General features: G+C 34.8%; 1 protein-coding gene and 1 long non-coding RNA gene across 6 annotated transcripts in view; one reads left to right on the forward strand and one right to left on the reverse strand.

Moving 5' to 3' along the window:
* Nucleotides 1-20,024, forward strand: part of COL24A1 (collagen type XXIV alpha 1 chain) — a 423,812-nt gene that overhangs the window by 330,839 nt on the left and 72,949 nt on the right. The window contains exons 40-45 of the mRNA XM_024119550.3: nucleotides 5,666-5,719; nucleotides 5,973-6,026; nucleotides 6,675-6,731; nucleotides 10,492-10,545; nucleotides 16,667-16,720; nucleotides 16,828-16,881. Coding sequence (XP_023975318.1) covers nucleotides 5,666-5,719; nucleotides 5,973-6,026; nucleotides 6,675-6,731; nucleotides 10,492-10,545; nucleotides 16,667-16,720; nucleotides 16,828-16,881 — 327 coding nt within the window. The remainder of the gene's footprint in view (nucleotides 1-5,665; nucleotides 5,720-5,972; nucleotides 6,027-6,674; nucleotides 6,732-10,491; nucleotides 10,546-16,666; nucleotides 16,721-16,827; nucleotides 16,882-20,024) is intronic.
* Nucleotides 1-20,024, reverse strand: part of LOC112063831 (uncharacterized) — a 193,665-nt gene that overhangs the window by 51,686 nt on the left and 121,955 nt on the right. For all 5 annotated transcript variants that reach the window (XR_003679576.2, XR_008617215.1, XR_002891206.2 and 2 more), the window contains one exon: nucleotides 5,959-6,012. This is a non-coding gene — a long non-coding RNA (uncharacterized lncRNA). The remainder of the gene's footprint in view (nucleotides 1-5,958; nucleotides 6,013-20,024) is intronic.

A 20,024-nucleotide genomic window follows, 5' to 3' on the forward strand; every position in this document is an offset into this window, starting at 1 on the left:
CTTCCTTTTATTTTAATTACTAATATTTTCCTATCTTTGGCTTATGCATTCAAAAACATTATATAATGTGATTGATTTTTAAATATTTTTCCAGTTTTATTGAGATATAATTGACATATAGCATGTATAAGTTTAAAGTGTACGGCATATTGTTTTGATTTACATACATCATGAAATGATTATCACAATAAGTTTAGTGAATATCCATCATCTCATACAGATATAAAATTAAATAGAAAAAATTCATATTTTTCTTTGTGATGAGAACTCTTGGGATTTACTCTCTTAAGTTTCATATATAACATGTAGTAGTGATAATTATGTTTATCATGTTGTACATATATCCTGAGTACTTATTTATCTTAGAACTAGAAGTTTGTCCCTTTTGACTGTCTTCATCCAGTTTCCCATCCCCTACCCTCCAGCTCTGTTAACCACAAATCTGATCTCTTTTTCTATGAGTTGGGTTTTTTTTTGAAGTATAATTGACTTACAACACTAGAGTAGTTCCTTTTACACAACATAGTGTTCAATATTTCTATACATTTCAAAACAATCACCACAGTAAGTCTAGTTATGTCTAGTTACAATATTGCACATACAAAAATACCACATATTTATTGACTGTATTCCCCACACTGTACATTTCATAACCGTGACTCATTTATATTGCAACTGGAAAATAGTCTCCCTTACCTATGTCTTTCCTCCTTCCATCACCCTGCCTTCTGGCAACCACCTACTTGTGCTCTGTATCTATAACTCTGTTTTTGTTTTCTGTTTGTCATTTGTTTTGTTTTTTAGATTCCACATATAAGTTATATCACACTGTATTTGTTTGATTTATTTCACTTAGCATAATAACCTCTAGGTCCATCCATGTTGTCACAAATGTCATGATTTCATTCTTTTTATGGCTGAGTAATATTCCATAGTGTATTTTTACCATATTTTCTTTATCCATTCATCTATTGATGAGCACTTAGGTTGCTTCCATATCTTGGCTATTGTAAACAATGCTGCAATGAACATAGAGGTGCTTATATCTTTTCTAATTAGTGTTTTCATTTTCTTTAGATAAATACTTGGGAGTAGAATTGCTGGATTATATGGTAGTTCTGTTTTTAATTTTAACTTTTTGAGGAGCCTCCATACTGTTTTCCATAGTGGCTGCACCAATTTATATTCCTACCAACAGTGCACAAGGGTTCCCTTTTCTCCACATCCTCACCAACACGTGTTATTTGTTGTCTTTTTGATAATAGCCATTCTGACAGGTGTGAGGTGATATGTCATTTGCATTTCCCTGATGAATAGTGATGTTGAGCATCTTTTCATGTGTCTGTAGGCTATCTGTATGTCTTCTTTGGAAAAATGTCTGTTTAGATCCTCTGCCCATTTTTAAATTGGGTTGTTTGTTTTTTTGATGTTGAGTTGTATGTGTTCTTTGTATATTTTGGATATTAACCCCCTATCAGATTTATTGTTTGCTACTTCTCCCATTCAGTGGGTGGCCTTTTTGGGTTTTTTTGTTTGTTTGTTTTGTTTTGTTTTGTGGTACACGGGCCTCTCACTGTTGTGGCCTCTCCCGTTGCAGAGCACAGGCTCCGGACGCACAGGCTCAGTGGCCATGGCTCATGGGCCCAGCCGCTCCGCGGCATATGGGATCTTCCCAGACCAGGGCACGAACCCGTGTCCCCTGCATTGGCAGGTGGATTCTCAACCACTGAGCCACCAGGGAAGCCCAAGCCCTTTTTGTTTTATTGATAGTTTCCTTGGCTGCACAAAAGCTTTTTTGTTTGATATTGTCTATTTGTTTATTTTTGCTTTTGTTTATTTTGCCTGAGGATACATATCCAAAAAAAATATTACTAAGACCAATGTTAAAGAGCACACTGCATATGTTTTCTTCTAGAAGTCTATGGTTTCAGGGCTTACATTTAAGTCTTTAATGAATGTATTTTTATGCATGGTGTGAGAGTAGTCCAGTTTGATTCTTTTGTATGTAGCTGTCCAGTTTTCTCAGCACCATTTATTGAAGAGGCTGTCTTTTCCCATTGTGTATTCTTGAGTCCTTGGTCATAGTTTAATTGTGCATAGAAGTATGGGTTCATTTCTGGACTCTCTATTTTGTTCCATTGATCTATGTGTCTGTTTTTGTGCCTGTACCATACTGTTTTGATTACTGTAGCTTTGTATAGTATTGTTTAAAATCAGGGAGTGTGATACCTCCAGCTTTGTTTTTCTTTCTCAAGCAATCTTGAAACTGATTGAAAATCTTGAAAAAAAAATCAATTTTGGCTATTTGGGGTCTTTTGTGTTTCCATACAAATTTTTTTTTTTAACATCTTTATTGGAGTATAACTATTTTACAATAGTGTGTTAGTTTCTCCTTTACAACAAAGTGAATCAGTTATACATATACATATGTTCCCATATCTCTTCCCTCTTGCGTCTCCCTCCCTCCCACCCTCCCTATCCCACCCCTCTCATGGTCACAAAGCACAGAGGTGATCTCCCTTCCATACAAATTTTTAAATTATGGGTTCTAGTTCTGTGAAGAATGCCACTGGTATTTTGATAGATATTGCATCAAATCTGTAGATTGCCTTGGGTAGTATGATCATTTTAACAATATTAATTCTTCCAATCCATGAACACAGTATATCTTCCCATCTGTTTGTGTTGTTTTCGGTTTCTTTTCTTCAGTGTCTTATAGTTTTCTGAGTACAGGTCTTTTACCTCCTTAGTTAGATTTATTCTATTCTTTTTGATGCAGTGGTAAATGGGATGTTTTTCTTAATTTCTCTTTCTGATAGTTTGTTGTTAGTGTACAGAAATGCAACATATTTCTGTATATTAACTTTGTATCCTGCAACTTTACCAAATTCATTGATGAGCTCTAGTAGTTTTTTTGGTGGCATCTTCAGGATTTTCTTTGTATAGTATCATGTCATCTGTAAACAGTGACAGTTTTACTTTTTCCTTCCAATTTGGATTCCTTTTGCTTCTTTTTTCTTTTTCTTTTTTTTTTTTTTTTTTTTTGTCTCATTCCTGTGGCTAGAACTTCCAACACTATGTTGAATAAAAGTGGTGAGAGTGGGCATCCTTGTCGTGTTCCTGATCTTGGAGGAAATACTTTCAGCTTTTCACCATTGAGTATGATGTTAGCTGTAGGCTTGTAATATGTGGGCTTTATTATGTCGAGATAATGTAATTAATTTTTAATAAACTTGAGAATGAATTGATCCAAAGAGTATTGTCTTCAAAGTAGGCTCCTACTTTGGATTTTCTCTAAAAAGAGTAGTCACTTTTTAAATTTTGACACGTTTCCAAACTACCTTCCCAAGAGGTTTCACCAAATTTACATGCCACCACCAGGAATACTTCATATTAATCCTTTTGATGTTTGCCAATCTGATAAATGAAAAAGTGTATCTCATTTTCTCTCTTACAATTTTCCTGATTGCAACTAAGTAATTTGTATTTTTTTCTCTAGAAGTTACCTGTTCATATGCACTTTACATGTTTTTCTATTAGGTTGTTGTCTTTTTCTTAATTTCAATAATACCTTACATAGTTTAGATAATATGCTTTTGTTAAAGATGTTGCTAATATATTACAAATATATTTCCCTTTCTGTCATTTATCTTTTAATATTGTTTATAGTATCTTTCACTGGACAGAGGTTTTAATTATTACAGTCAAATTTGTCAGTCTTTTTGTTTACATTCTAGGTTTTATTTGTTCATTAGAAATGACTTCCCTACATAAAGTACATAAAAATATTCTTCCATATCCTTCTTCTAATATTTTTATATCTTTATTTTTACCCTTAACCCTTTTAAAGCATACAGAGTTTTTGTTTTGTTTTGTTTGCTATGATATAAGTTGTAAAGGACTAATTTTTCTTTTTCCTAAATTCTTAGCCAGTTGTCTCAATATTATTTATTTATTTATTTAAATTTATTTATCTATCTATTTATTTATGGCTGCTTTGGGCCTTCATTGCTGTGCGTGTGCACAGCTTTTTCTAGTTGCAGCGAGCGGAGGCTACTCTTTGTTGTGGTGCACAGACTTCTCATTGTGGTGGCTTCTCTTGCTGCAGAGCACGGGCTCTAGGTGTGTGGGCTTCAGTAGTTGTGGCACACAGGCTCAGTAGTTGTGGCACACAGGCTTAGTTGTTCCACAGCCTGTGGGATCTTCCCAGACCACAGCTGGAACCCGTGTCCCCTGCATTGGCAGGTGGATTCTTAACCACTGTGCCACCAGGGAAGCCACAATACTATTTAATAAACAATCTATTTCCCACTTTTCTGAAATGCTACCCTTACTGTAAGCTACTCTTAAATAATGGTCTGTTTTCATTTTCTTTTCTCGATTTTTTAGTGTGTTCCTAGGTCAGTACCACACCATTTAAATAACTGTATCATTACAATATCATTTGAGATCTATTAGGGCAAATACTTCATAATTTATATTTCTGAAAAGTTTGGCTCTTACTATGATCTCTTTCCTCTTTCATGTGAACTTCAGAATCAACTTAGCAAGTTCCTTTAATATTGAATCATTCACTGTAGAAACACCATATGTCTTTTTATTTAGTTATATCTTGTATATCCTTCAATAAAGTTTTGTTATTTCCTTTATCTCTGTTCTTAACATCTGTCTCATTAGGTTCATTGTTAGTTTCTTATAGATTTTGTTGTTTTTAAGGTAATCCTTTTTCTCTTGCATCTTCTAATTATGCTGTGTAAAAATATCTTTTCTTTAAACTTTATATTCATTTGAATGAATTTTGATGATTCTCAGGGTTCTTTAGGTAAATAATCGTATCATCTCCTCATATTTATTTTCCTTACTTATTACATTGATTAGAACTTCTGGTTAGTTTGGTATTTGGCTAGTCACATACTTATTCTGTGCCTTAATTTCCTTATCTCCTATTTATTTTGGGACTCAAATAGGAGAGTTGATAGGGAAACTTTGATAGCATCGGCAGGCGGACGCGCAACCACTGCGCCACCAGGGAAGCCCTAGGACATTTTTAAGAGTGTTATTTTTGCTTTTTTCAGTTGTCTGAGTTATCTTTTCAGTAGTTTAGGAACATTTACAGATTTGCCTTTAACTTATATGTTTCCTCATCTGTGTGATATTAATAAGAGTAATTAATAGGGTAAATATTACACATAAGTTGTCAACCAATTCTATTTTAACAACTTTGACCAGAGCTGAAACTGTTTTCATCAAAGCATCTGAAACTAGCAGTGAGTACAGAGTTCTTGATCCTATCATAACAATACTAAAAACTATCAGAATTCACTCTCTAGTATTTAGTGATGCATGTTTACCACAAACTTTGACAGATACAAACTACATTTCCAAGAATTTGCTGGAGGCCTACAGCATTCTGGCAACTGAAAGTATTTCTCTTAATATGATTAAGGATGTTCATACCAGAAGTAAACCAAAGAAGCATATTTTTGTGGAACTTACGTGGTTCAGAAGTAAAATAAGATGAAAGTTGGAGAATTATGTTTTGTTTTCCCATTTCAGACTAGGTAAAATATCATACCTTAAAAATCTAAATTTTAAATAATAGGAATACAAGGTTAATTATTTAAACAATTGTCTGTTTTCTTTCTAACGTTTACTTTGTTTTTAGGGACATTTAGGATTGATGGGACCTTCTGGAGAACCAGGAATTCCAGGATATAGGGTAAGCATTTCTAATTGGAAATAAGAAGTGTATATTTGCATAAAAACATTACATGAAGATGTCATCCCAAATATACAAATTCAGATGAAATTTCCTGATAAACCTTTCTAACATATTTAGGTCTCATGCCCCTGTAGAGTGAATCCTTTTCTTCTTTCAGAATAGTGCAATATCTAATAGTGTGGCCATGATGGTATTAGGTAGAGCACATACAAATGATACGGAGACTGTCTACTTACTTGTCCTCTGTTAGGGCCATGAAGGTCAACCAGGACTTTCCGGGTTGCCAGGACCTAAAGGAGAAAAGGTGTGTATGAATATATTGACTTATTTATCATAAAATTAAACACTGAGTTCATGTGTTCTTTCTGAAAGTATGTATGGAAACATTTTCAAAGAATAAAAAAAGCACTTTCAACTTGGGAAGTATTATAAATTCTAGAAGAAAAATAAATATCAAGGGGCAAAAACTTAAATAAATTATTAAAAAGTCTTTGATAGGTTGTTTCAAGATTGAGGTGAAATGATATATGTTATAGTATTTTGCAATCTGTAAAAGTTTGTAAAACTAATATTAATTACTTACTGAAAGCGATTGTGAGACTATAGATTGAATGACTAACTATATACATTTATAGTAAAATTTTTTATGAATTAAGAATAACTGCAGCAATACTCCTCTTGATTTGTAGTATCATTGGAAAACTGACACTTTGAGAAAATTAGTAAGCTGCTTTTTATGTAATTAAAGCAGAATGACACTTCCAGAGAGAACCATGTATGAATTACAACCGTGTATAAATTATCATATGCTAAGTTTTGTAGATAAAAGTTTTTCATTTTAAAAAGATAAAACCAGATTGCATATTTTATAACATATTAGGAAATAATAGGCTTCATATTTCAAAGTTTACTTTATTAATTTAGTTTTGTTTATAAATCATCTTCATCATAGGGTTATCCAGGAGAAGATAACACAGTCCTAGGACCACCTGGGCCTCGAGGTGAACCAGTAGGTTTTTTCCTAAAATTATTTTGATGTTTTAAGATAAAACACAGTTACTACAATAGATTCACAACACCAATTACATCTTTTCAAGGAGTTTTATTTAGTTAGTTTTATAACATGGTTTTATACAAGAGCAGTATTTGCAGTCACATAATCTAAATATAAAAACTGTTTATATTCAGGTCAAGATCCTTAGCATAGTGTAGAAGTTTAAAACAGTAACTTTCCAAATCTAACTTGCGGCATTAAATTCATGATAACAACTTTTTTACAGAGATTATCAAAAAATCACATACTCTAGACATTTAGAACAGATACTTCTTTATACATCAAATTCAGATTTATTTCTAACGAATTTTTAAAAATCTGATCTGTATCCTTTTCTATAGTAGTTTATACACAATTACCAAATGATTTCAAAACTCATCTAACCGGTTATTAGAGCCACTGTTCTTTAAAGATTATCAGTCTATAGTCTTCTAATAAGCATTTTAAGGACTAGCTGTAACCATGATTTTTTTTAAAGTAGCTATTATATCTTTGATTATCTGAATAACTGTCTCTCTGTTCATGTTTGATTAAAACAATCTTAAAGGCTATATGTAAATTAAATGGGTAAAACAAAAATGCCTAGTTCACAGAAATATAATTGGTTAAATTTTCCATATTTCACATGATATCATATAGGATAAAAAAATCCTAAAACAGGGCTTCCCTGGTGGTGCAGTGGTTGAGAATCCGCCTGCCGATGCAGGGGACGCGGGTTCATGCCCCGGTCCGGGAAGATCCCACATGCCGCGGAGCGGCTGGGCCCGTGAGCCATGGCTGCTGAGCCTGTGCGTCCGGAGCCTGTGCTCCGCAACGGGAGAGGCCACAACAGTGAGAGACCCGCGTACCACACACACACACACAAAATCCTAAAACAGAAGAATCAAAATATATAGTCACTCCCGATATTTTGATCTGGCTCTTTGGAGATGGTTGAAAGGTATACTTTGTTTTAGAAATAGGAAAGATTCTAGAGTTTTTCTGATAAAATCAAGCCAACTTATATAGAGGCAAACTCATCTAATAAGAATATATAAAATTCTTTATCAGAAACGATCAACAAAATGAAAAGACACCTTCTGAATAAAGAAAATACTTTCAAATAATATGACCAATAAGGGGCTAATATCCAAAATATATAAGCATTTCATACAACTCAACAGCAAAAAAACAAACAACCCAATTAAAAAATGAGCAGAAGACCTGAATAGACATTTTTCCAAAGAAGACATACAGATGGCCAACAGGCACATGAAATGTTGCTCAACATCACTAATCATCAGGGAAATGCAAATCAAAACCACAATGAGATATCACCTCACACCTGTCAGAATGGCTATTATCAAAAAGACCACAAATTACAAATGTTGGTGAGGATGTGGAGAAAAGGGAACCTTGTGCACTGTTGGTGGGAATGTAAATTGGTGCAGCCACTGTGCAAAACAGTATGGAGGTTTCTCAGAAAGCTAAAAATAGCACTACCATATGAGCCAGCAATTCCATTCCTGGGTATATATCAGGAAAAAAAATAGAAACTCTAATCAGAAAAGATATATGCACCCCAATGTCCATAGCAGCAGTGTTTACAATTACCAAGATAATGAAAGCAACCTAAGTGTCCATCAACAGATGAACTGATAAAGAAGATGTAGTATGTGTGTGTGTATATATATAGTGTATGTGTGTATATATGTAGTATGTGGAGATTATTGTGCTAAGTGAAATAAATCAGACAGAGAAAGACAAATGCTGTATGACATCACTTATATGTGGAATCTAAAAATGAAACAAAATAGTGAATAGAATACAACAAAAAAGAAGCAGACTCACAGATATAGAGAGCAAACTAGTGGTTACCAGTGGGGAGGGAGGAGCAGGGAGAGGCAAGATAGGTTTAGGGGATTAAAAGGTACAAACTGCCATGTATAAAATAAATAAGCTACAAGGATATATTGTACGACACAGGGAATATAGCCAACATTTTATAATTACTATAAATGGAATATAACCTTTAAAAATTGTGAATCACTATGTTGTACACCTGAAACTTACATAATATTGTATATCAAGTACACCTAAGTTGAAGAAAAAGAATTCCAAGTTACCCCAAAGCATATGTAAATTTAGGAAATAAATCATTAAGAGATGGAATAATACTTTTTAAATACTTTATCAAATGTATTCTAGTCTCTCTAAACCTCTAAGAGACAAAAATATGAAAATTGTGCAGAAATATACAATGGAATATTAACTCAGCCATAAAACAGAATGAAATAATGCCATTTGCAGCAACATGAATGGACCTAGAGATTGTCATACTGAGTGAAGTAATTCAGATAAAGACAAATATCATATGATATCACTTATATGTGGAATCTAAAAAAAATGATACAAATGAACTTATTTACAAAACAGAAATAGAGTCACATATGTAGAAAACAAACTTATGATTACCATGGGGGAACGTGGGGGGAGGGGGCAGATAAATTGGGAGACTGGGATTGACATGTACACACCACTGTATATAAAATAGATATAACTAATAAGGAATGTACAGCACAGGGAACTTTTCTCAATACTCGGTTAATGACCTATAATGAGAAAAGAATCTAAAAATGAGTGGATATATGTATATGTATAACTGAGTCACTTTGCTGCACAGCAGAAACTAACACAACATTGTAAATCAACTATACTCCAGTAAATTTTTTTTTTTTAAAGTAAATGGTAAAATGTGGGCAAGTGAAGTATAGTAGTGCTTGTTTTCCCCAGATTCAGGTATTCCAGGGTCAAAGAATGTCACTGAAATATAATAAATGTATTAAAAGTCTAGTATAACAATGGTCATTTTATCTAGTACACATGGGACAGGTGTGAAAATTAATCCAAGAATATTCTAAATAATTAAAGCAGAGTCAGAGATTATTGTCTTTACATTATGTCTAATATCTTTATCCACACAGGAGTAAGTTAAAATTTATCCATTAATGGTCCGTAATAAATTTTATGGTTTTGCTAATAATTTCAATTTAAGTTTCTTTTCAAACAGTAGGTCCTAATATGTGATAATTGATTTTTCAAGTGCATTTTAGAGTAGATAATTTGAACATCTTATCATATCAAAGATTTTATATTAGGAATGCTTAGAAAAAGTTGAAAGTACAAGTTTATTAGTTTCTGCCTTAAGGATTAAAATGAATAAATGTAATTTAGGTTAATTTATATCTTAATAATTAGAATTTCACAGAGTAAAGAATAAATAATATAATTTCTAAGGAAGAATGGTAAAGTAAGATTAGCTATTAGATACTTTTTAAAAGATGATTAAAGATAATATTTTCTAATTAATGGAATTAATGAAGTGACTGGTCCTGCTTAAATTTTTTTCAATCATTTTAACATTAAGTAAAAATGCAAGTTATTTTGATATCTTATATAACATACTTTACTCATCTGAAAATTCACATTGTTTGGACTTCGTTTTTTCAATATTTTTTCTAGCAGAATCATTATGAGATTCTCTTTAAATAATTCAGTGCTTATGATGTTCTTGGTGTCACTAAAATCCAATCCTTTGAAATTATTTAGTGGAACTAAACAAACTGTTGTACATTTGGTTTCATATTTTTAGGGAAAACATATTCCACATTAACTGTATCATCTGCATTCACAAATACTTAGACTCATTGATTGTTTTTGCCTGTGGTCTCTGTAGGGTCCGATGGGGGAACAAGGAGAGAGAGGAGAGCCCGGAGCAGAGGGATATAAGGTAATTACTGTAAATTTCACACCTTGCTTCTAAATTTGAATAGGGTTCTCTGTGGTTCTGCTCAGTTGCAAATGAAAATAAGCATCATTGAGATAATTAGTAATGTCTTATGTTTTGGATCCCAGAAGAAGCTGTTTGTATTTTCTGTTCCTTCTTTCTAAAATTACCATCATCTCCTTCCACTGCTGCTTTTTCTTATCATTCAACTCTCAACCGAAATGTTACTTTCTGAGAGGCCTTCTCTAACTGTCCTTTCTGTCTGTCACTTTATATCTCATTACTCTATTTACTTTATGACATTTAATGCTATCTATATTATCTTACCACATTTTTATACACTTGGGTTTTTTTTAATCATCTATATTCCCCCAACAAAATATAAGATCCATGAGAATAAGACTCTTGTCTTTTTCATCATTATATCCCCAGTTTCTAGAACACAGAGTTCCTGGTATATAGTAGAAATTCATTAAAGAGTTGTCAAATGGATGGATAAATGCCATTATATTCTTATGTCAATTCTTATCCTCTTCCATTCTTAGAAGGATTTTAAGAGACCAGCTTTATCAGCTCAAGTTATATTAGGCTATATAGAGAATTTATTCAGTGTCATTATTTATTAGCACATTTGTGTTGAGTGTGTTCTGTATTCCTGCCCTATATCTCGTCCCTTTCTGTTTATAATGTCATATGCTAAACAAAATGGTCATTTGCTAACTCTCTCCCTATAGTTCTTGTCTTATTCCTTCGCTCACAACATTCTCTGCATGCTCAAAAAAATTATGTAATCTTTACTTCCATAAATCCTGTCTGTCCTTTATAATCTAATTCAAACTCCCTTTTCCCCTGTCTACGCTAACAGTAATCTTTCCCTCTTCTGTAGTCCTATATAGTATTTATTGTTGATAGAAGTCATTCAGTACAAATATTTTACAGTCTTCTGCTACTATAGTTTTTGCTAATTATTTTTAATGTGCAGATATCTTAGCTTCTCAATTTGAATATGGCTTTTTGAAAATTAATTAATTAACTTTATTTTTGGCTGCATTGGGTCTTCGTTGCTGCACGCGGTCTTTCTCTAGTTGCAGCGAGCGGGGGCTACTCTTCGTTGCGGTGCACGGACTTCTCATTGCCATGGCTTCTTGTGTTGCAGAGCAGGGGCTCTAGGCGCTCAGGCTCAGTAGTTGTGGCTTGCGGGCTCTAGAGTGCAGGCTCAGTGGTTGTGGCACACGGGCTTAGTTGCTCCACAGCATGTAGGATCTTCCCAAACCAGGGCTCGAACCCGTGTCCCCTGCATTGGCAGGCAGATTCTAAACCACTGCGCCACCAGGGAAGTCCTGAATATGACTTCTTCCCTTCTTGTACAGTGTCTTGTTTTGAGCCCTGTACATAATAGTATATAATATGGATGTAAACATAATTCATTTTTAACAATGAATTGATGGGTTATTTGATCCAATATACACCTTTCTATGTAAAATTAATGTGATCATGTCTGCAATGAAGACTTAGGTTGCCGATTGAAGGGACAAGCTGGTAGGTAGATAATTATCATTAATACACTGATTTATCTCAGGCCTGAAATCTGAAAAATCAGCTTTCACTTCCCAAAACCCTCTTTGAAACAAATGTTGAAGGTGGTTCTAAATGTTTGTGAAATTCTGGGGATGGCCATCTTATATTTTTTCTATTTTCAGAGGAACATTTTTTAGAAGGTTTTATATGTTCTGTCTCCAATTTACATAACATTTGTATCTACAGCGTTTCCTAATGCAAGGAATCCAAGTAGATTTACTTGAAATTAGCTTTTCTTGGGGTTGAGAAACCAACCCACTGCTTCCAGCATAATTTGAGAAGTTTCTTAAACTTCTTTAACTTTTTCTGTGCATAACTTCTCCACACAGTCTCAGGAAAATCAGGTTCTAATAATATCTTCTTTTGGCCTCTACCAACTACAGTCAGTAGCTACATCAGCATATCTATTGGCAAACAAACAATTAACTATTCTATTGGGAGAAGAAAAGAATCTCTTCACCTGGCTAAGAAAAGAAAAATCCTGCCCCCATTTTTCTAGATAGTCATACATTCTTCAGAAATCCTTCATCAGAGGAAAACTTTTCCCTAGGCTTGTTATGGAATCTGTTTTTCCTTCTTCATTCCATAAATAGTCCTGATTAAGTCTTCAATTGTGGATGTTTCATGAGCTAGTGTGAGCCACATCTTCCTTTCTGTCTTATCCCATCCTATTTCTTAGGCTTTAGGAGTCATTTATCATTTGTTGATAGATCTATTTTAAAAAGCCATTTAGTGCCAGACAATCACAGTAACTTTATTGCTCAGACAGACATCTCAAAGTCACTAAATACCCACACTTGTCCCCTTCCATGTTTTTCCAAGCACAAGTTTGATTCATACAGGGGAACCATGCTTTATTTAGAGTTAGATTATTCTGTTGTAGCTTTAGGTGATATTTTTAAATGTTTGCTTTCCTATATGGGCATTGTAGACACTATCATTTCACTCTAGTAAACTGATGGTCAGAATTATTGTCAATCTTTTTTTAATTGTGCTAAAATGCACATAACATAAAATTTACCATTTTAACCATTTTAAATTGTACAACTCAGAGACACTTAGTGTTGTATATTGGCAATATTGTACAACCATCACACACTGCCTAGTTCCAGAACATTTTCATCCCCCTCAAGAGGAAGCCCCATGCCCATTAAACAGTTACTCTCCTTCTCCCAACCTCTGACAACCACTACTCTGCTTTCTATCTCTATTGATTTATCCATTCTGTATATTTCATATAAATGGAATCATACAATGTATAGCCTTTTCTGTCTGGCTTCTTTCACTTTACATAATGTTTTGAAGGTTCATCCATGTTGTAGAATGTATCAATTCTTCATTCCTTTTTATGATTGAATAATCACCAAACTTTTAAAAACACTTTTATGTTCTTACTGTTGTGGTGAACTCATGAGTATCCTCTTGGAGAAAAAAAAATGGAATGAGTAATGAAAATTTTGTTTCCATTTGGCTATGAACAATTGAAAGACATTTTGTAATCCTTCTCACCATCCTTTGTTCTTTTTTCCTCTTGAAGAAAGTGAAAATCACAAAAGTCAAGTGTCTTGCTTATTAACCATAGTATCATCAGTAAATCATTATTAGGCATCATTGTATATGACACATTTTATGTGTTACATATAATTAAATCTCTGGTCCCTTCAGCATATATTTTAGTATCTGCCATGGACTGGGAGCTATGAATGTAACACAGGGCACCCAAGACACAGTCCCTGACTCCATGGACATCACATATACAAAATAAGAATTTTTAATCAGTATAAAAGCATATATAGTGAAATAGCTGTCATCCAGAAAACTGTACATCACATAGGTCAAGATAAATTCCTTTGAGGCTTGAGAGAGAGTCAGAGGACATTTTATTAATAAAATACTATAATGTCAACATTCACTTTTTAAAGATATGAGCAGAAACACACAGATTAAGTCAGGCTAAACTAATGTGAGCCAAAGCCCTAGAAATACACTGAATAAATTATGTACTATCTTAAACTCCTTTTTACTTTGGTTTGGCAAAGGCCATAGAATTTTTTGCATACAATAAAATAACAACTAAATCCTCACTTGGCCTTCATTCCTTAGCATCAGACATACATATCCAAATAGCTATTGGACATCATCACAGAAAACACAGCATGTCCCAAACCATAGTATCATCATCCTGTCCAGATCTGATCCTCCGCTTTATATGTCCTTAGTTCAGTGAATAGTACCACCAGACATCCAGATGTCTAGTAAATGAATCTTCCCTCTTTCTATCTCCCTTTGTCTCTCTTGCTTTCTCTTTCCTCCCTCCTCTCCCTCCTCTTTCTCTCCTTTCTCTATCCTTTCATTTCTCAACTTCAATTGGCCACTTCTATTGACCTCTTAAATATCTCTGGAGTCTGTCCACTTTGCCCTCCTTTAGTTTAGGCTTTCATCATTTTTTGCCTGAATTATTTTAATAGCTTACTAACTAGACTCCCTATCCCCAGTCATAGCCCTCTCAAATCCATTCTCCACTTAACATGTTGTGTTAGATCAACCTCCATTTATTCTGCCATGCTGTTACCTCTGCAGAACACCTTCCTTTTACTTTACTGCCTGGAACACTCATCCTTTAAAATTCAGCTTTTTATCACTTCCCATATAAAATCCTCTCCAAGCTCCCCTTGTCCATCCAACTCATCTCACCACTAATATCATCAGGAAAAATCAGTCACTTCCTGTAATCTTGCCCACATAGCTTTATAATAATATTATAAAAAACCTAATATTTGTAATTTTTACCACTGCAGAAAAACAGTCTATTTTTATTGGGATGGAAGGGACCAAAGGAATTATAGTGAAGCTCCTAGAAAACAAGTTTGGTTTTCATAAGATTTGTATCCAAACATCACACAGCCAATAGAGGCAGTTGGCTATTCTATGATCATTCTAAAAAGGTCTCTGTAAAGCTACAGATAGAGTGGTGGCAAAAACCATAATAGGCCATGATGGTTTTAAGTTTTGTAGTTTACTCAGTATGCTTACTCTCACTTCACTTTGTAACCCCAGCTTTTCACCAATTGCTTCTCTCCTGAACTGGCTTAATAAGTGACCTACAATAATCGTATTTACTTGAATAAAGCTCCCTCTTGATTGACCTGATTCTGTTACTTGCTGACTCTGTTCATGTTCTGTTGGTAAAGGTCATGTGTAGTAATCGTCTTCTCTTTAGTTATGGCTGTGTGCTGTATAGAAAGCTTTCCAAAATAACCTTTCTGTCTTGCAACTGTTCTCTCCCTTAAACAGGATTCATTTACTTTATCAGGAAGTTGAATCTTAAAACCATGAACATTTGCCTCACAGAAGGCAAACAAAGAAGGCTTCAACTGATCTTTCTGTGAGAATAAATACTGTTAGCCTTAAATATGTAATCCCTTCTTCTCCTAGCCCAGAAAAAGGAGATGAGCCTAATAACTGTCCTTCCTATGGCATTCTTTCTGTAATACACAGGAAGAAAGGAATCTGAAGTGAAGAGGACAGTAGGAGAGGGATAAAAGAGATTACGTGTGGAATTCTTACATAACTCTCACCTGACATGCCCCTAGTTTGTTGCTAGTTTCTGTTTACACACTTGAAAGGTGTAAAAATGTGGTAGGCCAGCATTCCTTCCTAGGAGAACTGGGGTGATGACAGATCGCTGAAGTCAGAATCACTTGATGTCTTGGCATATGCAGTAATGACTACCAGTCTTAAACCCAGTAAATCTACTATCTAAATGGCTGTGACCTTAGTTTGTAAAAATGGAGACCATAGTACACTGGAAAAGGGTTGAAAAAAGAAATTTGTTCTCGAACTCTTTATTCATTCGTTATTTGCTCTATTAGTTTCCTGAGCCTGCCATAACAAATTACCACAGACCAGGTGGCTTAAAACAACAGAAATTTGTTCTCTCATGGTTGTGGAGGCCAGAAATCCAAAAGCAAGATATCAGCAGGGCTGTGCTCCCACCGTAGGCTCTAGGGAAGAATCCTTTCTTGCTTCTTCCAGCTTCTGGTGGCTAACAACCTCCCTTGTGGCTGCATCACTCCAACCTCTGCCTTTGTCTTCACATGGCCTTCTCCTTTCTTTGTATCCATCTCTCTGTCTCTGTGTCTTTTGAAAGGACACTTGTCAGTGGATTTAGGGCCCACATGGGTAATCCAGGATAATCTCCTTCTAAGATCATTAATTTAATGATATTTGCAAAGACCCTTTTCTCCAAATAAGACCACATTCACAGTTTCTGAGGATTAGGGCATAGACATCTTTTGATGGGCCACCATTCAACCTATATTAACCTATATGGAAAAAACAAAAACAAAAACACACTCTACACTCTTTCTCAGTCATCATTATATCCAGTGGCTATTATGTTCTATACTCTTTCCAAGAGAGAAGCATAATCTCTATAATATTTAAATTGAATTTTGCAACATTTTGCTACCACTTTAAGTGATACTATATTCTCTAAGTCATATGTCTTTATTTATTCTAATAATATAACCTTTTTTATTCATAGGGTCACATGGGTATACCAGGACCAAGAGGTGCCACTGGACAACAAGGGCCCCCAGTATGTTTTGAAAGCATTTGTAATTCTGGCATTTAAAAACATTAACGCTAACATCTCTTATTTGGTGTCTGCTTTATATGTGATTTCTGTTTTGGTTCCTATTAAAGGGTGAGCCAGGTGACTGGGGTGAACAAGGACTAAAAGGAGAGAGAGGATCTGAAGTAAGTTGAAATCATTTAAGACAATTTGAAACTTATTGCTGGCTTGAGAAAACAGCGGCACAAGGAGTTGCTGTTCATTGTAACTTAAATGAGCATTCATTCTTTCAGAGCAAGAATCACCACAGGCCTCTAAACAGGGTGTTTGTCAATAATTGTGCTAAAACATCATTATTGATTAATTTGTGTGTTTCGACTGCCATCCAGAGTTCCCTTTACCAGCAGACTACTCTGGCTTTGAGAAACTTGCCTAGAGTTGTCCCAAACTAATTGTCCTTCCTTGGGGTTTCAGGCAGAAATATCAACTAGCCTTAAAACCAGCACTGCAGAGCAAAATTTTAGCAGTCATACCTATTTAGTTGCTGTAGTAAGGTAGGGGTAGAAATAGTTTAACTATATGACACAGACTCACAATTGGTTTAAAAGATTTTTTTCCATAACACAAGTCAATTATTTGTTATCAGGCGAACCAAAACTCTGCTGAGTTATTGAATTTAGCCACCTCTTTCCCTATATACCAATAAACGTTGCCTCAACCTTATGTAACAACTGGATTTGTCATTTGTACCATCACTTCATTGCTGCCCTACTTTTCATGGCGTTCTGACTTTACCTGCTACTGATTTAAAATTAAATTCTTTAGAAAACGTACTGTATTTTAATAATGAATTAGGTGAGGATTGATAAAAAGTAATGAATTTGAGACCATGGTTCTCCTAATTTGTTAAGCTGCCTTCACCCATACTTGTGTTTCCCATTTGTGGGAGTTAGTAATAAAATTGAGTTGAGTCGGATATTACATAGGTTTTCATTCACATAGAAGCCATTTTAAATAGTCTTGGCAACTACCTAGTAACTTACTGTCAGGCTCCTTAATAAATAAGGGCTAATTAATAATAAATAAAAATATCCCATTGGGACTTACCTGGTGGCACAGTGGTTAAAAATCCACCTGCCAATGCAGGGGACACGGGTTCAAGCCCTGTTCCAGGAAGATCCCACATGCCGCGGAGCAACTCAGCCTGTGAGCCACAACTACTGAGCCTGCACTCCAGAGCCCGCGAACCACAACTACTGAGCCTGTGTGCCACAACTACTGAAGCCCGTGTGCCCTAGAGCCTGTGCTCCACAACAAGAGAAGCCACCGCAGTGAGAAGCCCGCACACTGCAACGAAGAGTAACCCCCGCTCTCCACAACTAGAGAAAGCCTGCACACAGCAACAAAGACCCAATGCAGCCAAAAATAAAGAAATAAATTTATTTTTTTAAAACAGGGGACACGGGTTCAAGCCCTGTTCCAGGAAGATCCCACATGCCGCGGAGCAACTCAGCCTGTGAGCCACAACTACTGAGCCTGCACTCCAGAGCCCGCGAACCACAACTACTGAGCCTGTGTGCCACAACTACTGAAGCCCGTGTGCCCTAGAGCCTGTGCTCCACAACAAGAGAAGCCACCGCAGTGAGAAGCCCGCACACGGCAACGAAGAGTAACCCCCGCTCTCCACAACTAGAGAAAGCCTGCACACAGCAACAAAGACCCAATGCAGCCAAAAATAAAGAAATAAATTTATTTTTTTAAAAAAATCCCATTGAAGGCAAGGCTTAATTTTAAAAAGAAATTCAAAGAAAGAATACAGTCTCATTCGCTTAGAATTTTTAATACCCAAATTGGAAAAAGCAGTGGAAAAAAACATGAACCTAGAACACTGCTACTACTTTCATGTGACTTCCTTATATTTGCATTAAGTGCCTAAGGATGCAAATGCTCTCCCAAGGTTTGATCCTAAAATTTCTAATCCTTTACAATTAGTACTTTCATATTCTCAGTGTTTTCTTTTTCCTTTTTTGATGTATCTCAGGAAGAAGAAATTTTTTAATGTTTCTTAGTATCTGTTAAAATTATGCCAACGAAAATAAAATATTCTTACTATACCACTGCAGCTGCAGCCTATATGGTCAGCTCTCCCTGGGTATTGGAGCTGAAAGGTCTTGAGGAGCCATGGTTTAAATTCTGTATAATCCATGAGAATTAGTTCTTTTCCCACTTTGGGCAATGCTGGTGTACAGTCCGAGGTTACATTAAAAAGCCTCTTTGAATTTCAGATAGTAATGATTGCTACAAGAAAAATCACTGACTATGTGTTACTCACTAGGGACACTTTGAATGGCCAGGTGGATCCTACGGAATTGCCCTCATCTTGTTTTTGCAAAGCTTTAAATTTGTTTTTTATATTTGGAAATGCCCTTTAAAATTGTTTGGACAACGCTCTCATTTTTCAGACGAAGAAATTTAGGACCCAGAGGGATTATGAGTTACCTAAGATCACAGAACTAGTTAGCAACAGAACCAACACTAGAAACTTTATTTCTTCACTCCCATTATTATACAAAAGCCTTCTATTACTTTAAAGTCTTTTATAAATTAAGTTAAATATTAATTTTACTTAACCAGCTAATTCATTAATTGGTCTCTCAGACATGAAACTATGGAAACTATAAAGAAAAAGTTGGAGCAAGTCAAGTCAAAACCAATTGCAAACCACTACAGTTTTTTAGAGACTTTTATAATGCAAATGTAGTGAACTGTCCCATGATGGCTTTCAAATACAGAGACTCAAGCCAAAATCTTACTTTCCTCCCAAAGCAAAATTCTAGATTTTAGTGAATTTAAATTTCTTGGTTAAACAAAAAAAGGCTTAACTCTCTAAATCTGTGTTTGTACTTTAAAACTACCCTCTCTAACAAAGTTAGAACTAACAAAGTACTGTGATGACTGTCCTTCAGCTTCATTTGAATAAAAAACAAATGAGTGTTTGGACTGTAATGGCACATTTAAAATTTTCTGTTATCTGAAGAATTAGATTACCTTCTCTTGTAATCTGTGAAGTGGTACAATCCCAATGAATGGAATTCATTGTTTCAAATGGATCTGATTTCAAGTGGGCTGTTCTATTTTTCAAAGCTAGCCAGACAAAAGAGAAAGCACAATTTTACATATACTCTAAAGAATAAATATGAAATTCATTCGCCTTTCCTATTATGAGAACAGGAAGTCTGTTTGTTGATTTATGAGGTACTTATATTTACATAAAATAATATGAGTAAGTTAATTTTGAAAATAGCATAGAATGCTTCTAGCTTTATTA

This window comes from Physeter macrocephalus, chromosome 4 (genome assembly GCF_002837175.3).
Source record: "Physeter macrocephalus isolate SW-GA chromosome 4, ASM283717v5, whole genome shotgun sequence".
NCBI lineage: Eukaryota > Metazoa > Chordata > Mammalia > Artiodactyla > Physeteridae > Physeter > Physeter macrocephalus.